This window comes from Sapajus apella, unplaced genomic scaffold, assembly GCF_009761245.1.
Source record: "Sapajus apella isolate SASKATOON/1434 unplaced genomic scaffold, GSC_monkey_1.0 scaffold16, whole genome shotgun sequence".
Lineage (NCBI taxonomy): Eukaryota > Metazoa > Chordata > Mammalia > Primates > Cebidae > Sapajus > Sapajus apella.
Genome location: NW_022436956.1, coordinates 26,314,561 through 26,332,645, shown reverse-complemented (window position 1 = coordinate 26,332,645; position 18,085 = coordinate 26,314,561). Strand labels below are relative to the sequence as shown.

The window sequence follows — 18,085 nt, the reverse complement described above, 5'->3', positions numbered from 1 at the left end:
CTCACATTTCTTTTTGATTCTTTCTTAGGATGTTCATCTTTCTGAATTATGTTGCCCATGTGTGCATGTTACCTGTTTTATCCATTAGAATCCTTAGCATATGAGTCATTGTTATTGTAAATTAAATTTCCGGTCTAATACTTCCAACATTCCTGCCATGTCTGGTTATGATGCTTGCTCTATCTCTTCAAATTATGTTTTTTGCTTTTAGTATGCCTTGTAATTTTTTTCACTATAGATATGATGTGCCAGGTATTATAAAAGGAACTCCTGTAAAATAGGCTTTAGTGGTGTTAGTGCTGTTGTGGTAAGGTGTAAGGGGTGGGGGCCGTGGGGGAAGCATTTTTAAGACCTATAGTAGGTATCAGTCTTTTAGTGAGCCTATGCCTCTGGACTGGGAACTTTACAAATTCTTCTCAGTCTCTGCCTTCCCACCACCCCAACTTAAGTGGGAAAGGATGGCTAGACTTGGGTGTTTCCCTCCTGCCAGGTCACTTAGGCTCTGTGAAAACCCTAAAAGGCTTGGCTGTCATTAACAAGGCCTGCCCTCAAGAGAAACTAGTTAAGAACAGAGTGCCCAGGCATATTTCAAAATGGTTCAGTTTCCCCTTGTTTTGCAGAAAGCATGAGGGATTTTTTCTGATATTTACTGTGAGAACTTTGTTGAGCTCCTGGGATAAAACTCATGAATGTGGGGCTGCCCTTTGAATGCGTCCGCCTGGAGTTTTTATTTCTCAGACTTGTCCACACTGAGGCTCCAGAAGGTTTTATCAATTACAGTTGAGGTTCTTCTACCCAGGCACTGACTCCCCCTGTTGTTTTTGCTCATGGCTCAGCTCAAGTAGGCTGTGACTCCCTGTACTCTCTTTCCTGTTTTGGGGACTGTGGTTTGTCCTATGTCCTCCATCTCTATCATGGATAAAAGAAGAGTTGTTGATTTTTTTCCCCAGTCTGTTCAACTTTTTACTTGTTGTGATGGACTGATGACTTCCAAGCTGCATCCGTAGGGTACTGGATATCAGAAGTCTCTTTTTTTTTTTCCCCTAAAAAAAACTTTTTAAACAGCCTTTTTCCAGACTGTTAGTGGAGAAAATGAGATGGAAAGGGAGAACTTGTTAACTTCAGGAAGCACTGATGATTGAAAGAATTAAACCTCCTGGGTGGAATTACTTTTGAGGTTGTCACTCCATTTTAGAGAGTTGTGCTCTCGGGTTACTAAAGATGTATAGATTCACAGTCAGTGGAATCCATCAGAATCTTACTTGTATTTGCCCAAAATAATTTTGAGAGTGGTTAGATTAGGGGAGGAGGGTTGAAGATATAGAAGAGACAAAATTGGTTGTGATTTGGTAATTGTTAAGGCCGAGTGAAAGTCTCTATCTTTTTGTATATTTTGAAATTTTTTATAATAAAAATAAGTAAAATCTAGCTCATCTACCACCACCTATCACCATCATGGCTTTGCAGAAACAATGTGGTTCAGCCTAACATCAGGGAAACGATGGGGTCGCTTTTGTGAAGCCTAGACCTCTAAGATTTTTCTTGCCTGTAGCTTATCTGGGCAGAAATAGATATCATCTCTGTCATAATATGCCTAATTTCTAAATAAGGGAATCACTACAGTCTTTGGCTACTTGTTTATTACTTGAAATTGGTTTTATGATGTTGACTGAAACAAATATTTATAAAAATGATATTAGGGTTAGGCATGGTGGCTCACACCTGTAACTCAGCACTTTGGGAATCCAAGGCAAAGGATTGCTTGAGGCCAGGAGTTCCAGACCAGCCTGGGCAACACATTGAGACCCTGTCCCTACAAAAGAAGAAGCAAACAGACTAGCTGGGCATGTTGATGCAAGCCTGTAGTCCTAGTTACTTGAGAAGCTGAGATGGGAAGTCACTTGAGCCCAGGAGTTCAAGGTTACAGCGGGCTATGATTGCACCACTACACTGCAGCCTCACTGAGGGAACAGAGTGAGACTGCTTTAAAAAAAAATTAGATTTCATTTATTCCATTTCATGTAGAATGGATCTCTAAACAGATAGACTACTTTCTATCTGCTGAGTTAAGAAGTAGCCAATGCTAATTGTGGTGTTAATCTAAGTATCTCACTCATCATGGGATGTTTAGAGAAAGCATCTGATGTGTCATTTCTTCATTTCTTTTCTCCTGTGTTATTCATAATAGGCAAGAAAGTCAAACTTATATGTAGTTTAATGTCCGTCTAATCTGATTCATAGTTGAGAAATAGTTATACGTTTAAAAATACTGAGGAAAATAGGAAAATGGTGCTTACTATTTTTAGTCTCCAAAATTGAGATATATTTTAACCTTTATCTTTTTGTTACAAAGAATCAATCCAGAAAAACTTATAGATGTCCAGAAAAAATTGGAATCTTTTTTAGCTCAAGATCAAGATTTAAAAGAAAGAGCTCAAAGGGTAAGTCATTTTTGAATTGGATACCTTCATCAAATGGAAAAATAGTAAAGTTTATCATTTTCTGCTACTTCTAGGTTCCATGTTTATGCCTCAGATAGTCAAGAAGTGTAATTTGCTGATAAATAAATCTAGCTAATTCTTTTCTTTTTTTTTGCCAGAATTTTTTTTTTTTTTTTTTTTTTTTTGAGACACAGTCTTGCTCTGTAGCCCAAGCTGGAGCACAGTGGCACGATCTTGGCTCACTACAACCTTTGCCACTTGGGCTCAAGTGATTCTTGTGCCTCAGCTTCCTGAGTAGCTGGAACTACAGGTGTGAGCCATCACCATGCCTAATTTTTTGTATTTTAGTAGAGAACGGGTTTCACCATGTTGGCCAGAGTGGTCTGGAACTCCTGAGCTCAGGTCATCCGCCCACCTTGGCCTCCCAAAAGTGCTGGGATTACAGGTGTGAGCCACTACTACGCCCGGCTAGTCTAGCTTATTTAAAATTTTGAAAAATATTTTTATATATAGATTGGGAAAATCATCTTTAGTTTTGTCAAAAACATATGGAAAGTCCTCTTAAATAAGATGCTTTGGATGCACAATGACCTGATTTCTAATACTTGATAATGTTATTAACTTTTTATTTCTTTAGTAAAGTTGCTGTAACTCCTGTTTGTGCTTTCTTGACTGTGAGATTAATATCTTCCAATATTAGAATAAATTTTTAGAAAGTATAGAACTCTAGCTGTATTATCTTTAGGAATGAGATTTTTACTGGGAACGTTACAAATTCTTCTCAGTCTCTGCCTTGTATATGACTTAATATTCCCCAATTACTTTTCTGGACTTAAAACTCTTGATTAGCAAATATATAAGGAAGTCAATATTTAGTTTTATTTTTCTTAATTGAAAAATTATATTTCTGGTATGTAACATGTTTTGAAATATACATTGTATAGTTGCTAAATGAAGCTGACTAGCATAGGTATGGTGAGAAATCTATTTAAAATTTTTTTTTTTAGTTTTTAGAGTAGCCCACAATACATTCTTTGGTAAAGAAAGATGTGAAATTATTTTTAATTGTGCTTTTTAATTTGAGTCCCTCTCATTTTCACCTGTCTTTACTGTCTTTTATTGCATTTACAAGATCTTTGCATCTCCAATAGCATATCAACAATGAGCCTGATAATAGGGATTCAGAGGTTGCATTCAGTAGATAGATGAAGTGGGAGGAAGAAAATAAAGGAAGAGTTATAGAAAGATCAGTCTGGTCAGGCACGGTGGCTCACACCTCTAATCCCAGCACTTTGGGAGACCGAGGTGGGTGGATCATGAGGTCAAGAGATCGGGACCATCCTGGCCAACATGGTGAAACCCCTTCTCTACTAAAAATACAAAAATTAACTGAGTTTGGTGGCGTGCGCCTGTAGTCCCAGCTACTTAGGAGGCTGAGGCAGAAGAATTGCTTGAACCCGGAGGTGGAGGTTGCAGTGAGCTGAGATTGCACCACTGCACTCCAGCCTGAGAAAGGTCACCCTAAGTTGATAGAATAGCATGAGCAGAAAACCATTAAGTAGGTGGGCTTTTATGTAGTAATTTTGAAACTGATTCCTGGCAAAGAAGTAAGTTTTTTGTTTGTTTGTTTTGAGACAGAATTTCGCTTTTATTGCCCAGGCTGGAGTGCAATGGCATGATCTTGGCTCACTGCAACCTCTGCCTCCCAGGTTCAAGTGATTCTCCTGCCTCAGCCTCCCAAGTAGCTGAGATTACAGGTGCCTGCCACCACACCTGGCTAATTTTTTGTATTTTTAGTAGAGATAGGGTTTCACCATGCTGGCCAAGCTGGTCTTGAACTCCTGGCCTCAAGTGATCCACCTGTCTCAGCCTCCCAAAGTGCTGGGATTACAAATATAAACCACTGCCCCCAGCCAGAAGTAAGTTTTATTTAAAGAACAGATCTTAAATATTTTGCTAACTTATTTTATATTTTAGCAAATTATCATTGGTGTGCTTAGAATAACATTAATGATGAGGCTAAAATTTGAGTGATTACTGTGTATCGGGTACTTAGTTATGACAAGACTTTTACATATATTGTTGCCTAATCTTTCCAACAACCAGTGAGGTAGATGGTATTGATTTGACTGTACAAATGAGTAAATTCTAGCTTGAAAGTTAAAAAATGTTTAGGGTGACTGGGTGCAGTGGCTCACGCCTATAATCCCAGCACTCTGGAAGGCTGAGGTGGGCAGATCCCTTGAGGCCAGGAATTTGAGACCAGCCGGGCCAACATGGTAAAACCCTGTCTCTACTAAAAATAAATAATAATAATAATAAATTAGCTGGGTGGTGGTGGTACATGCCTGTAATCCCAGCTACTTGGGTGGCTGAAGCATGAGAATTGCTTGAGCCCTGGAAGCAGAAACTGTAGTGAGCCATGAGCAGAGATTGTGCCACTGTACTGCAGCCTGGGCTACAGAGTGAGACTCCGTCTCAAAAAACAAAAAACAAAAAAACAAAAAAAACAAACCCCCTCCTCCACAAAAAAACCACAAAACTATCTAGAGTAACATAGTTATTAAGTGGAAGACCTGAGACTTAAATCCAGGTCTAACTTTCTTGAGACCTACTATGTTAGGAGAAATTAATTCCAAACTCTGAGAGAATCCAATGGTAAGCTATACCAAGCTGGATAAGTTCACTTTACCTGAGATCCAATGAAAAGGATCGTTGAACAAATTGTTGATTTTCTTTTTTCTTAAAAATTTTGGGCATGCAAATGTGTGAATGTTTTGTCTAGCAAACATCCTTCAAACTTGCAATTAAAATCTTCTAGGAGCTTTGGAAGTAGTATACACATTTAAACATAATAGATTAATTTTGGTGTGTAATGACTTGCTGCATGCCTAGGAGGTCATTCACTTATCTATCAGAAAATATGAAACATTGGAAAGATGTTGTTTTATTGGTTTGTGTATACAACGGATGAGTCTTCCAGAACACAGATTATAGAAAAGCACGTTGAAATAAATGATGTGATTTATTGGGTGTCATGCATGGTTTAGCAGAACGGCTGTGTCACCAGCAGTGGCAAGCTATCTAGTTTCATAGAAGTGATATTCTAGGTTTCGATTCTAATCCGGATAGAACAAAAGTGATAAGCAACTGAAGTGATTGCTTGTGGATGATTGTAGTAGAAAAATTATCTTTAAACGGGTGCTAGATAAAATGTGAAGTTTAGGAAGTATGGAAACAGGTACTAAATACGCTTGACAAAGTCAACTTAAAAATAAAAAATTATCTAGGTGTGTTTTGTTATCTGTTTATTTGACAGACTGACAAAGGATCAGGACCCTGTTTATATATTCTGGTTTGTGTAACACTAGTATGAAGATAGTTTTTTTTTTTTTTTTTTTTTTTTTAAACAGAAACAGAAAAGATTCCAAGTTAATGATGAATTACTTGAAATCATAAAAAGGAAAAGCTTTAGCAATAAAGCTTTTACTGTCATGATTTTATTAAATCTCAATATGTCAGATTTTATATAATTGGAAAACCTTATCTTTTGACACAATAAAAAGTATTATCAATAACTAGCATTTATTACTGTATTTCAGAAAATATGCTGGGTACCTGTGTGCATTTTAAAAATTTTATTCTCATAACTCTAAGTAGTATCTCATTTTAGATAGATGAGGATACTGACATGTAAAGAAACAAATTTGCTCTGGGAGTAAGATTTTGAGCTCTGAATAGATTCCAAATCTGCATTATTCCAAAGCCTATATTTTCCTCATTGTGTATCTTATTGTAACGGAATTATACTAACTTTTAGAGTGGCTTTTTGGAAAGATGATATTCTGTGTTAGGTTGGCTTGATGAAATCAAATGCAAAGTTTTTCTAATATTACAGTTCTAAAAGGTGTTTTCATGTGTGTATGGAATGGAGACATACTGAACTATTTTGTGGTTTTTCAGTACTATTGAATTTATCTCAATGGTTAATTTTCTTATATTTTGGTCTAAACTCATTTTTAATTTCCATCATATTGTACTTTTCAACCTCTTAATTCACAGTGTTTCGTCTCCTATATACGGTCGGTATATCTGATGAAGAATAAAGAAGTATTTGATGTGAGCAAGTTACCTATACCTGAATATGCCCTGTAAGTATTCCTAATACAGTTGTAATAGTGAATCCTCAAAGTTAGAGGGAATTAATTAGTTAATTTAGAGATGGGGTCTTGCTATGTTGTTCAGGTTGGTCTTGAACTTCTGGGCTCAAGCAATCCACCCACATCAGCTTCCCGAAGTGCTAGGATTAGAGGTGTAAGCCACCACACCTGGCCAGAGGGAATTTGTTTGAAATCTGTTCTCTGAGGTTTTTAGTTTAGACTACTCTGTCTTAAGTTAAAAGAATCTGTTTGTTAAAGATCTGCAGTGAAAAAGATGAAATCAACTTGGCAGAAAATTAGTTCAGTGTTCAGTTCTTGTTATCAGAGAGCAGTTTGTTATTTGTAAGTATAAATTCCTTAGAGTAACATTGGCTCTTTCCTATAGTTTGATTTTAAAGGAGATGGAGAGCAACCAATAAGCATTCTTTAAAATCTCTAAATGTCTAAGTTTTCTCTTGTTCTCTGAAACCCTTGCCTGGATTACCATAGACATTTTATGCTTTGGATATGTGTCTCTTTGCTGGTTCTTCTTATGTTAGGTTGCTTACTGCCTGAATGAATATTCCTTCTGTCTTGGTGTTTCTTATAGGTACTCATGGTTACTATGGCAAGATGTCCGTTTTTAGTAACTGAGGTTACTATTGTATGAAACAGAATGGTTGGTTTTGTTTTGGCTTAGTATTTGAGGGATTTTTTTGGGGGAGGAGACAGGGTCTTTCTCTGTCACCCAGGCCAGGGTGCAGAGGAGTGATCATGGCTCACTGCATCCTTGACCTCCTGGGCTTAGGTTATCCTCCCGTCACAGCCTCCTGAGTAGCTGGGACTACAGGTGCATGCTACCATGCCTGGCTAGTTTTCTGTATTTTCTGTAGAGACAGGGTTTCACCATATTGCCCAGGCTGGTTTCAAACTCCTGGGCTCAAGTGATCCTCCCTGCCTCAGCCTTCCAAAGTGCTGACATTACAGGTGTGAGCCACTGCGCCTGACCAGGTTTTGTTTTTTAACCTTTTGACTTATGAATGAGGAATGTTTATTCTTCAGTGGGATCCTACCTGTGGGAGTGGTAAAAACACTGGCAAAATCTTATAGAAGCACCCTTGAGATAATCATACTTTGAATATCAGCATGAAATTTCCCAGACCGTGGTGAAATATGTGGTTACAAGGCAAGGTTGGTTTGTTTGGCTTGTTCTTAGGCATTTGAGTGCCTTTACCTTTAAACTGAGTCTAACTACAACATATATCTGAGTGAGCTGCTGTTTTCTATTCCTTGTTAGAATATATGTTTACCATAACAGGCGATAGGTCAGTTGTTACATTTTTGAATCTTTTAAATTGCTTTATAGCAGTCCAGGGTTGCTGTCTTTCCCGTTGAGTGATAGGTGGAAAACCATGTGCCATGGATAACACGTTGCTTGCTCATGTTTATATACCAGTTCCTAGTTTTATTATTTCTGAATATGATCCATGGCTTAGGCTATTAGCTGACTTTTGGCCCCCTGGGAATTTTTATCCTGGTTTTCTGATTTGACTTACGTGGAATATTAGCAGACAGGAAAGGCACAGGTCTTTAACACTGTAAGCCATATTTAGGGAAGAATTTGGTGCAATAGATTCCAGTACATTTTATCTGTTGGTAGTTGAAGACTTTTGCTTTTTGTGATGCTTAGAGAAGGCAGAAAATTAACTTGAGAACAAATTTTAGTATAATTGAATTTGGTATTTTAATTTTTGTAGATATTTAGCTGTGTAGTTTCTTGAGGTATGCAATTTCCTTTAGAAGCCTTTGATACCTAAAGCAGTGCTATGTGTATAAGATATATTAAAGGTTTTAAAAATTTTACTAAAGAAACGTGTTTTGAATACCTAATATGTGCACGTCATTGTATTAGATGTTAAATTGTAGATATGTAATATGTACTGCTACCTTCAAGAAACTCAGTTTTAGTAGCTGAGAGAGACATAAAAATGTAAGTATGGTACATTGAGAGAAATCCTCTGGTTGAGTTTGTGATTGTAACCCTAACAGTGGTGATGGTGATGACATCAGGTTCTCATTAACTGCCTATATGCCAGGCAGTAGTTTTAAGCACATTAACATCTGTCAACTAATTTATTCTTACAACAACCCGGTGAGGTAGGTACTCTTAGCATCCTGTTTTGCACATGGAAAAGCTCTGGTGTAGAAAGATTAAATCATGAGTTCTCACAGCTAGTATGTGACAGCCAGATTCTGAACCTCAGCAGTCTTGTTTCTGAATCCATGCTTCTCAGCATTACATCTCTCAGTTTCTTTTAACCATGTCAGATAGGAAAAGAGCAGTGGGTCCATATTATGGTGTTAACTATTTATTCAGAGCAATCCTTGTTTTTAGATTTCCAGTTGATCAGTGAGAACTTAGTGAAAACTATTAGCTTTGATCCAAGCTGGGAAAGATATGATATTAAATTGAATCTTGACCTTAGATGGAGAAAATAAGATTTTTTTTTTTCTTTTTTGCTGTTTGGTTTCTAAAATCCATTTTTACAGCAATGATTGTGCCATATTCTGTTTCAGGATGGGACATGGGGACACATTCCAGTTCTTTTTCTGTAGATAAATGTATTTTGTCCTTTCATGATTATATCTCCTCTGGTTTATTTAGTACTTAACATTTTATGAAGTAATTTCATGTAGTTAGTTAATTGGATCTTTCCAGCAACTGTGAGATAGGCCTGGCAGGTACTTCCCCGTGTTATGAGGAAGCTAAAACTGAGAGAGTTGAATTGGAAATTGGCAAGTCTGGTACTTGGACTGTTATCTTGTTTCTGGTCCAGTGCTCTTTAGCTTATTCCATGTTACCCTTTTAAAGAAAAAACTGTGTCCAAAATGTTTTCTGACAGTTGTTCAGTGTATTTTGCCTTACTTTTTGGATCAGCTAACCTGTTAGTATCGAGTTGTATCTCACAGGAACATTTTCTTTAAAAAAGCTCTGGAAATCTCTGCTCTTGAGAAACTTTTGTGGTACCTATAAACATATCATTAGTGTTAACTCTTACCACATTTTTCCATATTTAAGGTCTCTTGGTCTTGCTGTGGCACCACGCATAAGATTTCTTCAGAAAATGCAGAAACAACCCACCAAAGAATTGGTAATGAGCCAAGCTAATAAAGTAATTGAACCAAGGGCTCCCTCCCTCACCAATGATGAAGTGGAAGAATTTAGAGCCTACTTCAGTGAGAAAATGTCCATCCTTCAGAAAGGTGGAAAAAGACTTGAAGGGAGAGAGCACAGACTGGCTAATGATACTAGTGATGAAGAACAGGAAGAAGAGGAGGAAGAAGAAGAGGAGGAGGAAGAAGAAGAAGAAGAAGAAGAGGAAGAAATGGAAGAGCAACTGGCAAAAGTAAAAGGATCTCAAGCTCCATCTCTTCCTAACACCAGTGAGGCACAGAAGATCAAGGAAGTTTCTACGCAGTTCCTGGACAGAGATGATGAGGAAGAAGATGCTGATTTCTTGAAGGTGAAGCGGCACAATGTGTTTGGATTGGACCTTAAAGAGGAGAAAACATTACAGGTAAGTTTACTCCTAATGGAAGGTCTTCTATTACATTGCCTTACTATGTGCTTGTTGTTGCCTTTTGGGGACTGTGGGAAGTGAAAACTAAGAGAAACTTAGGCTGACTTTCTTTGCAATGAACTCCTTTCCTCCATATTTAAACACAGAATAAGTGCCAGTGAATTTTCGTAGTATTCATAACTTTGAGAACTCGAAGAGGTTAACAACTTTAATCTTATTTACTGGTTTTCTGATGCTGTGTTTTAAAAGTTGCCAAAGTCTGATTATGTCTCAGAGGAAGGCGATGAAGTTCCTTGGTTTATGGCATGAAGATCCTTCATTATAATTCCTAAGATACTGCTTCTGATTAATTAAATTATAAGGAACAGTTGTAATTATTTAAATCTTTCTAAACATAAGTTTTGCTCTTAATGCAACATTTGTTTATGGGAACCAAGCCAGTATCTTAATTAGTAAGTGAACAGTTTTTTTTTAAAGTCTACTTACGAATGTTTATGACAAGTTTTCATGTAGATCCTTTGTTTTTCTGTAGCCATCTTCTAGGAGGAACAAAAGAAATAATCCATTTATGTAAAGCACTTGTTTTCCAGGGTGCTTTTGTAGGTGCACAGTAAATGTATTCCTCCTTCTCTCTTACTCTCCTTCTTACTTTCTATGCCTTTATTCTTGATCATCTTTTAAAAAGGGAATTGAATAAAAAGTGAAGCTTGATTCTTACTCTTTGTACAATGTTGAGTAAAATTCCTAGGCTCACAGTAGGAAATACATAATAGATTTTGATGTGAAACTTAGAAATGTATTTCTTTAAGTAACTGAAGATTATAAAACCTAGAAGATGTACTTATTGTACACTTAATATGTGTTCTGTGTTAGGCATTTTCTAGACATTTTCTCATTTAGTGTTTGAAATACCTTCAGAAGTAGTTACTATTATCTCATTATACAGGTGATGGAAAAAAAATAACTGAGGCACAGAGACAATATAATACTGTAGTGAGGTACAGAAGTAGTAAATGGCAAAGCTGGAATTTGAAGATAGGTATTCTGACTTTAATATTCATGCTCTTGTTCAGTAATCCTGTACTGTCTCATTCTGCTTCAAATTAGATCATGGTAAGTCTGCAGTTAAGACTCATTTTGTCAGTGAAGTAAACAGAAAAAGTTAGATTTTTGCTTTAAATAATTTAGCCACTGTATTAACTATTACATTTACCACTTTCTAAGAAATATGAACTAACCAAAGCATTAAATTGAGAAGGAATGTTATAATTTTATAATACTTAATGTTCACATAAGTAGGACATGTGTCTAAGTACTAATAGCTCATCTGGCATCAGAAAAATGTATATAGCAAAACAACTTTTTAAACTTCAAAAAAAGTTTTACTGTATATCAATTATCTAAACTAACTTTTTAATGTGTACAGTTTGAGTTCTGACAAATGTATGGTGTTATGTAATTACTACCACGATTAAGAATAGAATCAGTGTCATCACTCCAAAACATGTCTTGCTCCCTTAGCAATTACTTTACCCTTCACTTAACCTCTGGTAACCACTTATCTGATTTCTACCCCTGTAGTGTTGCATTTTTCAGAACGATATAGAAGTAGGATAATATAGTATTTAGCCTTTTGTGTCTGGCTTCTTTCATTTAGCTTAATGTTATTGCATGTACCAGTAGTTTGTTCCTTTTAATTGTTGAGTAGTATTTCATTGTATGGATGTACCACAGGTTTTAAATTGGCATTGATTGTTTCCATTTATGGTGGTAATGACAAAAGTCATTATAAACATACACATTTTTTATGTAGATAATTTTCTCATTTTTCAGGGAAACAAATGGGATTATGTTCTAGGAATAAGGTTACTGGGAACATATGTTAAGTATATGTTTAACTTTGAGAAACTCTCCAGTTGTTTTCAAAATCAGCTCTTCCAAGTTATGTTCCTGCCAGTTTGAGTTGCATCCCATCTTGTCGGCATATGGTATTGTCAGTCTTTTAATTTTAGCCATTCTAGTAGGCATGTAGTGATACCTTATTGCAGTTTTAATTTGCATTCCCTAATGACTGAACATCTCTACAGGTGCTTATTTGCCATTTATATATCTTCTTTGGTGAAATGTTTTCAAGTCCTCTGTCTCTCTTTTAAAATTGTGTTGCCTTAGTAAATTCTAAGAGTTCTTTATATATTCTGAATACATAGCCTTTATCAGATATATTTTGCTAATATTTTCTCCCAATCTGTGACTTGTTTTTATTTTAAGTGTCTTTTAATTGGCAAAGAGCAGATACCTTAAATTTTGAAGTCTGATTTATCACATTTTAGGTAATTTGTATATGTGACCTGTCTGATAAATCTGTGATTGACCCAAAATCACAGGTTTTCTCCTATGTTTTCTTCTAGAGGTTTTATAGTTTTGGCACTTATATTTAGGTCTAGAATCCACTTCACCTTAATTTTTGTATATCATGCTAAGTAAGGGTCGAGGTTCACTTTTTTACACATGTGGGTATCCAATTGATCAAGTAGCACTTGTTTGGAAAAAACTATGCTTTTTCCATTGAATTTACCATGACTCTTTGAAAGTCAGTTGACTATATATGTGTAAGTCTCTTTGTGGACTCGTGTTCTATATTTCTGTCCTTTCACCAGTAACTCCAATCTTGATTCATATAGTTTTATATTATGTCTTAAATCTGTGAGTCTATCAACTGATACATATTTTCCTAAAATTGCTTTGGCTATTTTTAGACCATTGCATTTTCATATAAGTTTTTGAATCAGCTACTTTGTATAAAAAGCCTGCTAATGACTTCATTGAGGTTGCACTGAATCTATAAATCTAACTGGAAAGAATTGACACTGTACAATACCTTTTTATTTAGGCCTTACTTAGTGTCTTTTTAGCATTGCTTTATAACTTTAAGTGTACATATTTGAGTCATCTCTTACTATTTGATATTTTTTAATGCTATTATAAATGGTATTTTTAAAATTTCAATTTCCAATTATTTGTTGCCAGTATATAGAAATAGTTTGTTTTTATAGACTGATCATTCTAAACTGACCTATTAGTTCTTATGGCTTTTTGGGAGTTGCTTGGGATTTTCTTTTGTAGCTGATTATGAGGTTTGTGAATAAACATGGTTTCATTTCTTCTTTATCATCTGTGTGCCTTATATTTCTTTTTTCTTTTTCTTTTGCTTGATTATACTGACTAGGATTTGTAGAATAGAAGTGGTAAGAGTAGCTGTTGCTGTGTTGTTCCTGATCTTACTGAGGGGGAAGCATTCAGTCTTTTACCATTACATCTGATGTTAGCTGTAGGTTTTTTTTGTAAATACCTATGACGTTGAGAAGCTTCCATCTATTCCTATCTGGTTTAGTGTTTTTATGATAAAATGAATTGTGACTTGTGTCAGAAGCTTTTTCTGTAACCATTGAGAAAATCATTAAGGTGATTATGTGGTGGTTTTTAGCCTGTTGATTATGGTGTATTGATTTCCCCCGCTACATGTTGAATCAAATAGAAGTTCCTTTGAAAAACTCCAATTAAGCAAGATTTCTTTATATTATAGGATTCTATTTGCTTATATTTTTGTTAAGGATCTTTCTGTTGTAAGGGATATTGGTTTGCATTTTTTTTTTTTTTTTTTTTTTTTTTTAATGACTCGACTGGGAATATGATACATTTTGAAAGCTTTTTATATATTTTGCCAGCCTAGAGGTCATGTTGTTCATTTTCCTACTGGCTTTATATGTCAGTTTCCATTTGTTCACACTATCACTGAATATTCACAGGTTTGCACTCTTTTGAAAATGAGTTAGAAGTACTGTCTCGTTTGACTCTTTCTTTGATTCCAATATGAATATTAATAATTTATATTAATATTAACATTAATTATTTAGAAAGTTATGATTTCTTCCTTAATCTGTGTATATATTGCTTATATGTATTTTTCCCTGTTATAGTATTAGTCTCTTTCCTGTTGATTTGTAAGATGTCCTCAAATAGTCAAGTTGTCTCTGGCTTTTAACTTTTTTATGTCCCCTGTCATACAAAATTGTTCATTTGCTTGCCTTCTCTACTTGATTTCAAATTCCTTGAAATACTGTCTTTTTACTCAAGTAAAAATACTTAGAATTTTATTGCCATATGAATAAATTCAGAATTGTGTTTTCACTTTAAACAGGAGGGTTCTTGATTTTATTTTCTATGTTAGAAATCAATTAATAGCTAATTTAAAAAACTCCGTTACACTCATGATCCAAACAGTAAAAATTCACATTTTGTTTTTTAAAAAATGTTAGCCACTAAGGTACAATTTCCTTACCTAACGTCAGTGTCTTAAGTTTTCTTGTTTGGACTGTTTATACCTTCAAATATAGATGACACACTGAGTCTTTTTAGTCATTCCTAGAAAGGACACATAGAAAATATATGTGAAGAGATCAACGATTTCATCCTTCAACTTTAGCATTCCTGTTTAACAATTACATTTTCATTTTATGCTGTGACAAGGGCATGGTTAAAGATGAGTGAAAACATGACCCTTATGTGGGTACATTTTAGTAAATGCAAATTTCAGTAAAATTGGGGAAAAAAATCTGGAAAAATGAAATAAAAAAACAAAAAGCACACACAGTATACAAGCTCATTTGAAAATTATTCTTAGATTCAATAGACAAAACTACTTTGGCAAATTGCAGTAAAAACTTCAAATGCTCATTCTAATAAAACAACAACATGCCCTTTTCTTAACTTGTTTGTTTCCTCTCATTCCTGTACAGACTTAGTGTTTTCACATCCAGGGCACCAGAGATGAACTTCAGCCAAGGTCGAGTGCTCTGTTCTCGAGGGCCAGGGTCTGGATCTCTCCGAGAGTGGTTTCAAGAAAAACCTCCTGTAAAATACCCTTTTACTCAGATTACAAAATGCTTTTGGTGGAAAATCTCTAGTAAAACACAGAAAATTATAAATAAAAATAAAAATAACCTATAATTCCACCACCTAGAGATAACGACTGTCTTTGTTTTTTTTAAGTATGAATATACACGTTTATTCATTTTTCTTTTTTTAGAAATAAGATCTTACTCTGTCACAGGCTGGAAGGCAGTGGTATGATCATGGGTCACTGTAGCCCCAAACTCCCAGGCCCGAGTGATCATTCTTCCCTAGCCTCCTGAGTAGCTAGGACTACAGGTGTATGCTACCATGCCTGGCTAATTTTTAAACAATTTTTTATAGAGCTGGAGTTTTGCTGTATTGCCCGGGATGGTCTCAAACTCCTGGCCCTAAGTGATCCTCTCACCTCGGCCTCCCAAAGTGCTGAGATTACGTACGGGCACTAAGCCACTGTGCTCTGCTCATATACCCATTTTTAAAGAAATGAGATGCCCCTAGGTATATATATTTCCCCATGTCATTATAGTGTCTTTGCAAATATTTTTAGTGGTTGCCTAATATGCCATTAACCTTTATTTAACCATTCCCCTCCTGTCGCATACTTAGGTTAATATCCTCCTTTTTAATCTCCATTTAAAGAGTTGTACTAATTGGCAGTTTTCTTTTCACCTTCCCTTTGACTACTCTCACCAGCATAATGTGGAACTGATTCTACAGTTCAAAAATGCAAGATAGGAATCTTCTCCTTATCTCATGTAAACACTTACTTTACAATAATTGTTTCAAAAATTTTACCCCCAAATGATTACTGAGCTACACATATTAGGGCACGAGATGACCTAGGTTTCTTTGGGTTACTGACAAGGTTCTAAGAGGGCCCCAGTGACACTATGTAATACCTCCTGTTGCTGTTCTTATTGAAGGAGGGTCGAAAATTCCTCCAGACCATATTCAGATCTGCTCATCTACATCCAGAGAGGTTTTACCATATCACATGTGGTAAAACCTCTGGGCCTGATAAACTATCAGTCCCTGAGGAGTGATTGATTAACCCACATTTCAGTAACTACCATAAAATATGATTCTGTATCCACTCAGCAGCATTGTCTCCCAAGTGCCCTTGATGCAGGGAGCAGGAATCAGCCTCTGCTTGTGACAGTGCAACTCTACGGAGCAAGTATCTTTTTCATAGAGTGAAAAAAATGAAACAAGGAAGAACAAAAGAAATTGATGCAAGCCTTTTCTTCCCCTCCATTAAACAGATAATGCCTGATTGGAGGTTTTATTTTGTACTTAAGAATAACTCACTTGTTAATAATGTACATCAGACCAGGCATAGTGACTAACACCTGTCATCTCCCTGAGGTTCAGGACTGCTTGAGCTCAGGAGTCCAGGGCTACAGCAAGCAATGGCTGAATCACAACACTCCAGCCTGAGCAAGAGAGAGAGATGCTGTCTCTAAAACAAACAACACAATGTACATCACTACTGTAATGTACATCAGATAGAAGATTTGGTCTGCAAATTCTTTAATGACATCTCTTGTGACCATCAGAATATCTTCCCGATGAATATTTTGAACATCTGGAAACATTCTTCTAAAGTCTGTTTGTTACCCTTGTCAATCGGTTTCATCTGATGGATTTTAAGATCTGGATTCTGGGCTATTTCTTCATGGTATTAGAACTAACAGATCAATTCAAGTGGGCATGAAGTTCCACTTTTGGCAATTCAGAGTAAAAGCTTATCTTCCATGGCTGATGCTCTTCTGCCTCCATCATGGTTTCACCAGGAAAACAATAGTCCTTCTCCACTCTTATTCTTGGTATGAACAATAGGATGAGATTTCAGTCAATAAATTCTGTGGTCCTGAATTTCCTTCATACTGCTTTACTTCTGTACATTTTGATAAGCTGTATGTGTAGCTCTGGGTTCAGCTTTACCTCTTAGAGATTTCTCAACTACGAGGACCTAGACAGGTTTTCCCTTATGACCAAAAGGCTTGTAGAAATGCGACAACTCTTGGTCCCCTAACACATGTCTCAGTGGTAGGGAGCTGTCTTCCTGGGGAAACATACTCCAGGGCAATCAAACAAAAGGAAAATATTGCCTTACTGATCAGTGTGCGTTCAGGGCCTGGTACAATGACTAGTGCAAATTTTACAAATGTTTCATGAATGAGGGAGAGAATTAACTGAATTTCTTATTCCTTCACTTCGGTTTTGTTTGCTATGACTTGTATAGAACTCATAGGTAGGGTTTATTTTTGGAAAACCTGTCTTTTGTGAAGTTCACCTCATTGATTTATGATTCAGAAGATATTGTTGAACTTTCTATAAATGTGAGCATAAAAAATTTACTTGACTCTGAATAATATACTGACGTAGGCTGAGCTTTATAATTTAATTTAGATAGTAAATGGTATCTATAGTGTTGGAAAATTCAGTTTACTAAGACTGCATTTGCATTATACTATAGGAAGTTCTATCTTTACACATGTACCAGCATGGTTTTTTTTTTTTTTTACTGTAATAAATTAAAAATATATTGCATGTCTGTTGAATAAGAGGAACATTTTAGGGCAGTTGATAGGATTTTAGATGCTAAACAAGGAATGTTATGCAGTTTCTTCCTGTACATTCCCTATTACTATGCACAAACAAAGTTCTTGATTCTCCAGTTGAAATAGAAAGGCTAATTGCCTTTTCTTTTGTTTTGAGATGGAGTCTTGCTCTGTCACCCAGGTTGGAGTGCAGTGGCCAATTCTGGCTCACTGCAACCTCTGCCTCCTAGGCTCAAGCGATTCTCCTGTCTCAGCCTCTGGAGTAGCTGAGATTTACAGGTGCATGCCATCATAGCCGGCTAATTTTTATATTTTTAGTAGAGACGGGGTTTCACCATGTTGGCCAGGCTGGTCTGGAATTCCTGACCTCAGGTGATCTGCCCCCCATCAGCCTCCCAAAGTGCTGGGATTACAGTCATGAGCCACCATGCCCTGCCCCTGCCCCCCCC

At 36.2% G+C, this 18,085-nt stretch overlaps 1 protein-coding gene across 3 annotated transcripts in view; it reads left to right on the top strand.

Moving 5' to 3' along the window:
* Window positions 1–18,085, top strand: part of DDX10 (DEAD-box helicase 10) — a 276,993-nt gene that overhangs the window by 46,873 nt on the left and 212,035 nt on the right. For all 3 annotated transcript variants that reach the window (XM_032285659.1, XM_032285658.1, XM_032285660.1), the window contains 3 exons: window positions 2,354–2,441; window positions 6,504–6,592; window positions 9,660–10,158. In XM_032285659.1, the coding sequence (XP_032141550.1) occupies window positions 2,354–2,441; window positions 6,504–6,592; window positions 9,660–10,158 (676 nt within the window). The remainder of the gene's footprint in view (window positions 1–2,353; window positions 2,442–6,503; window positions 6,593–9,659; window positions 10,159–18,085) is intronic.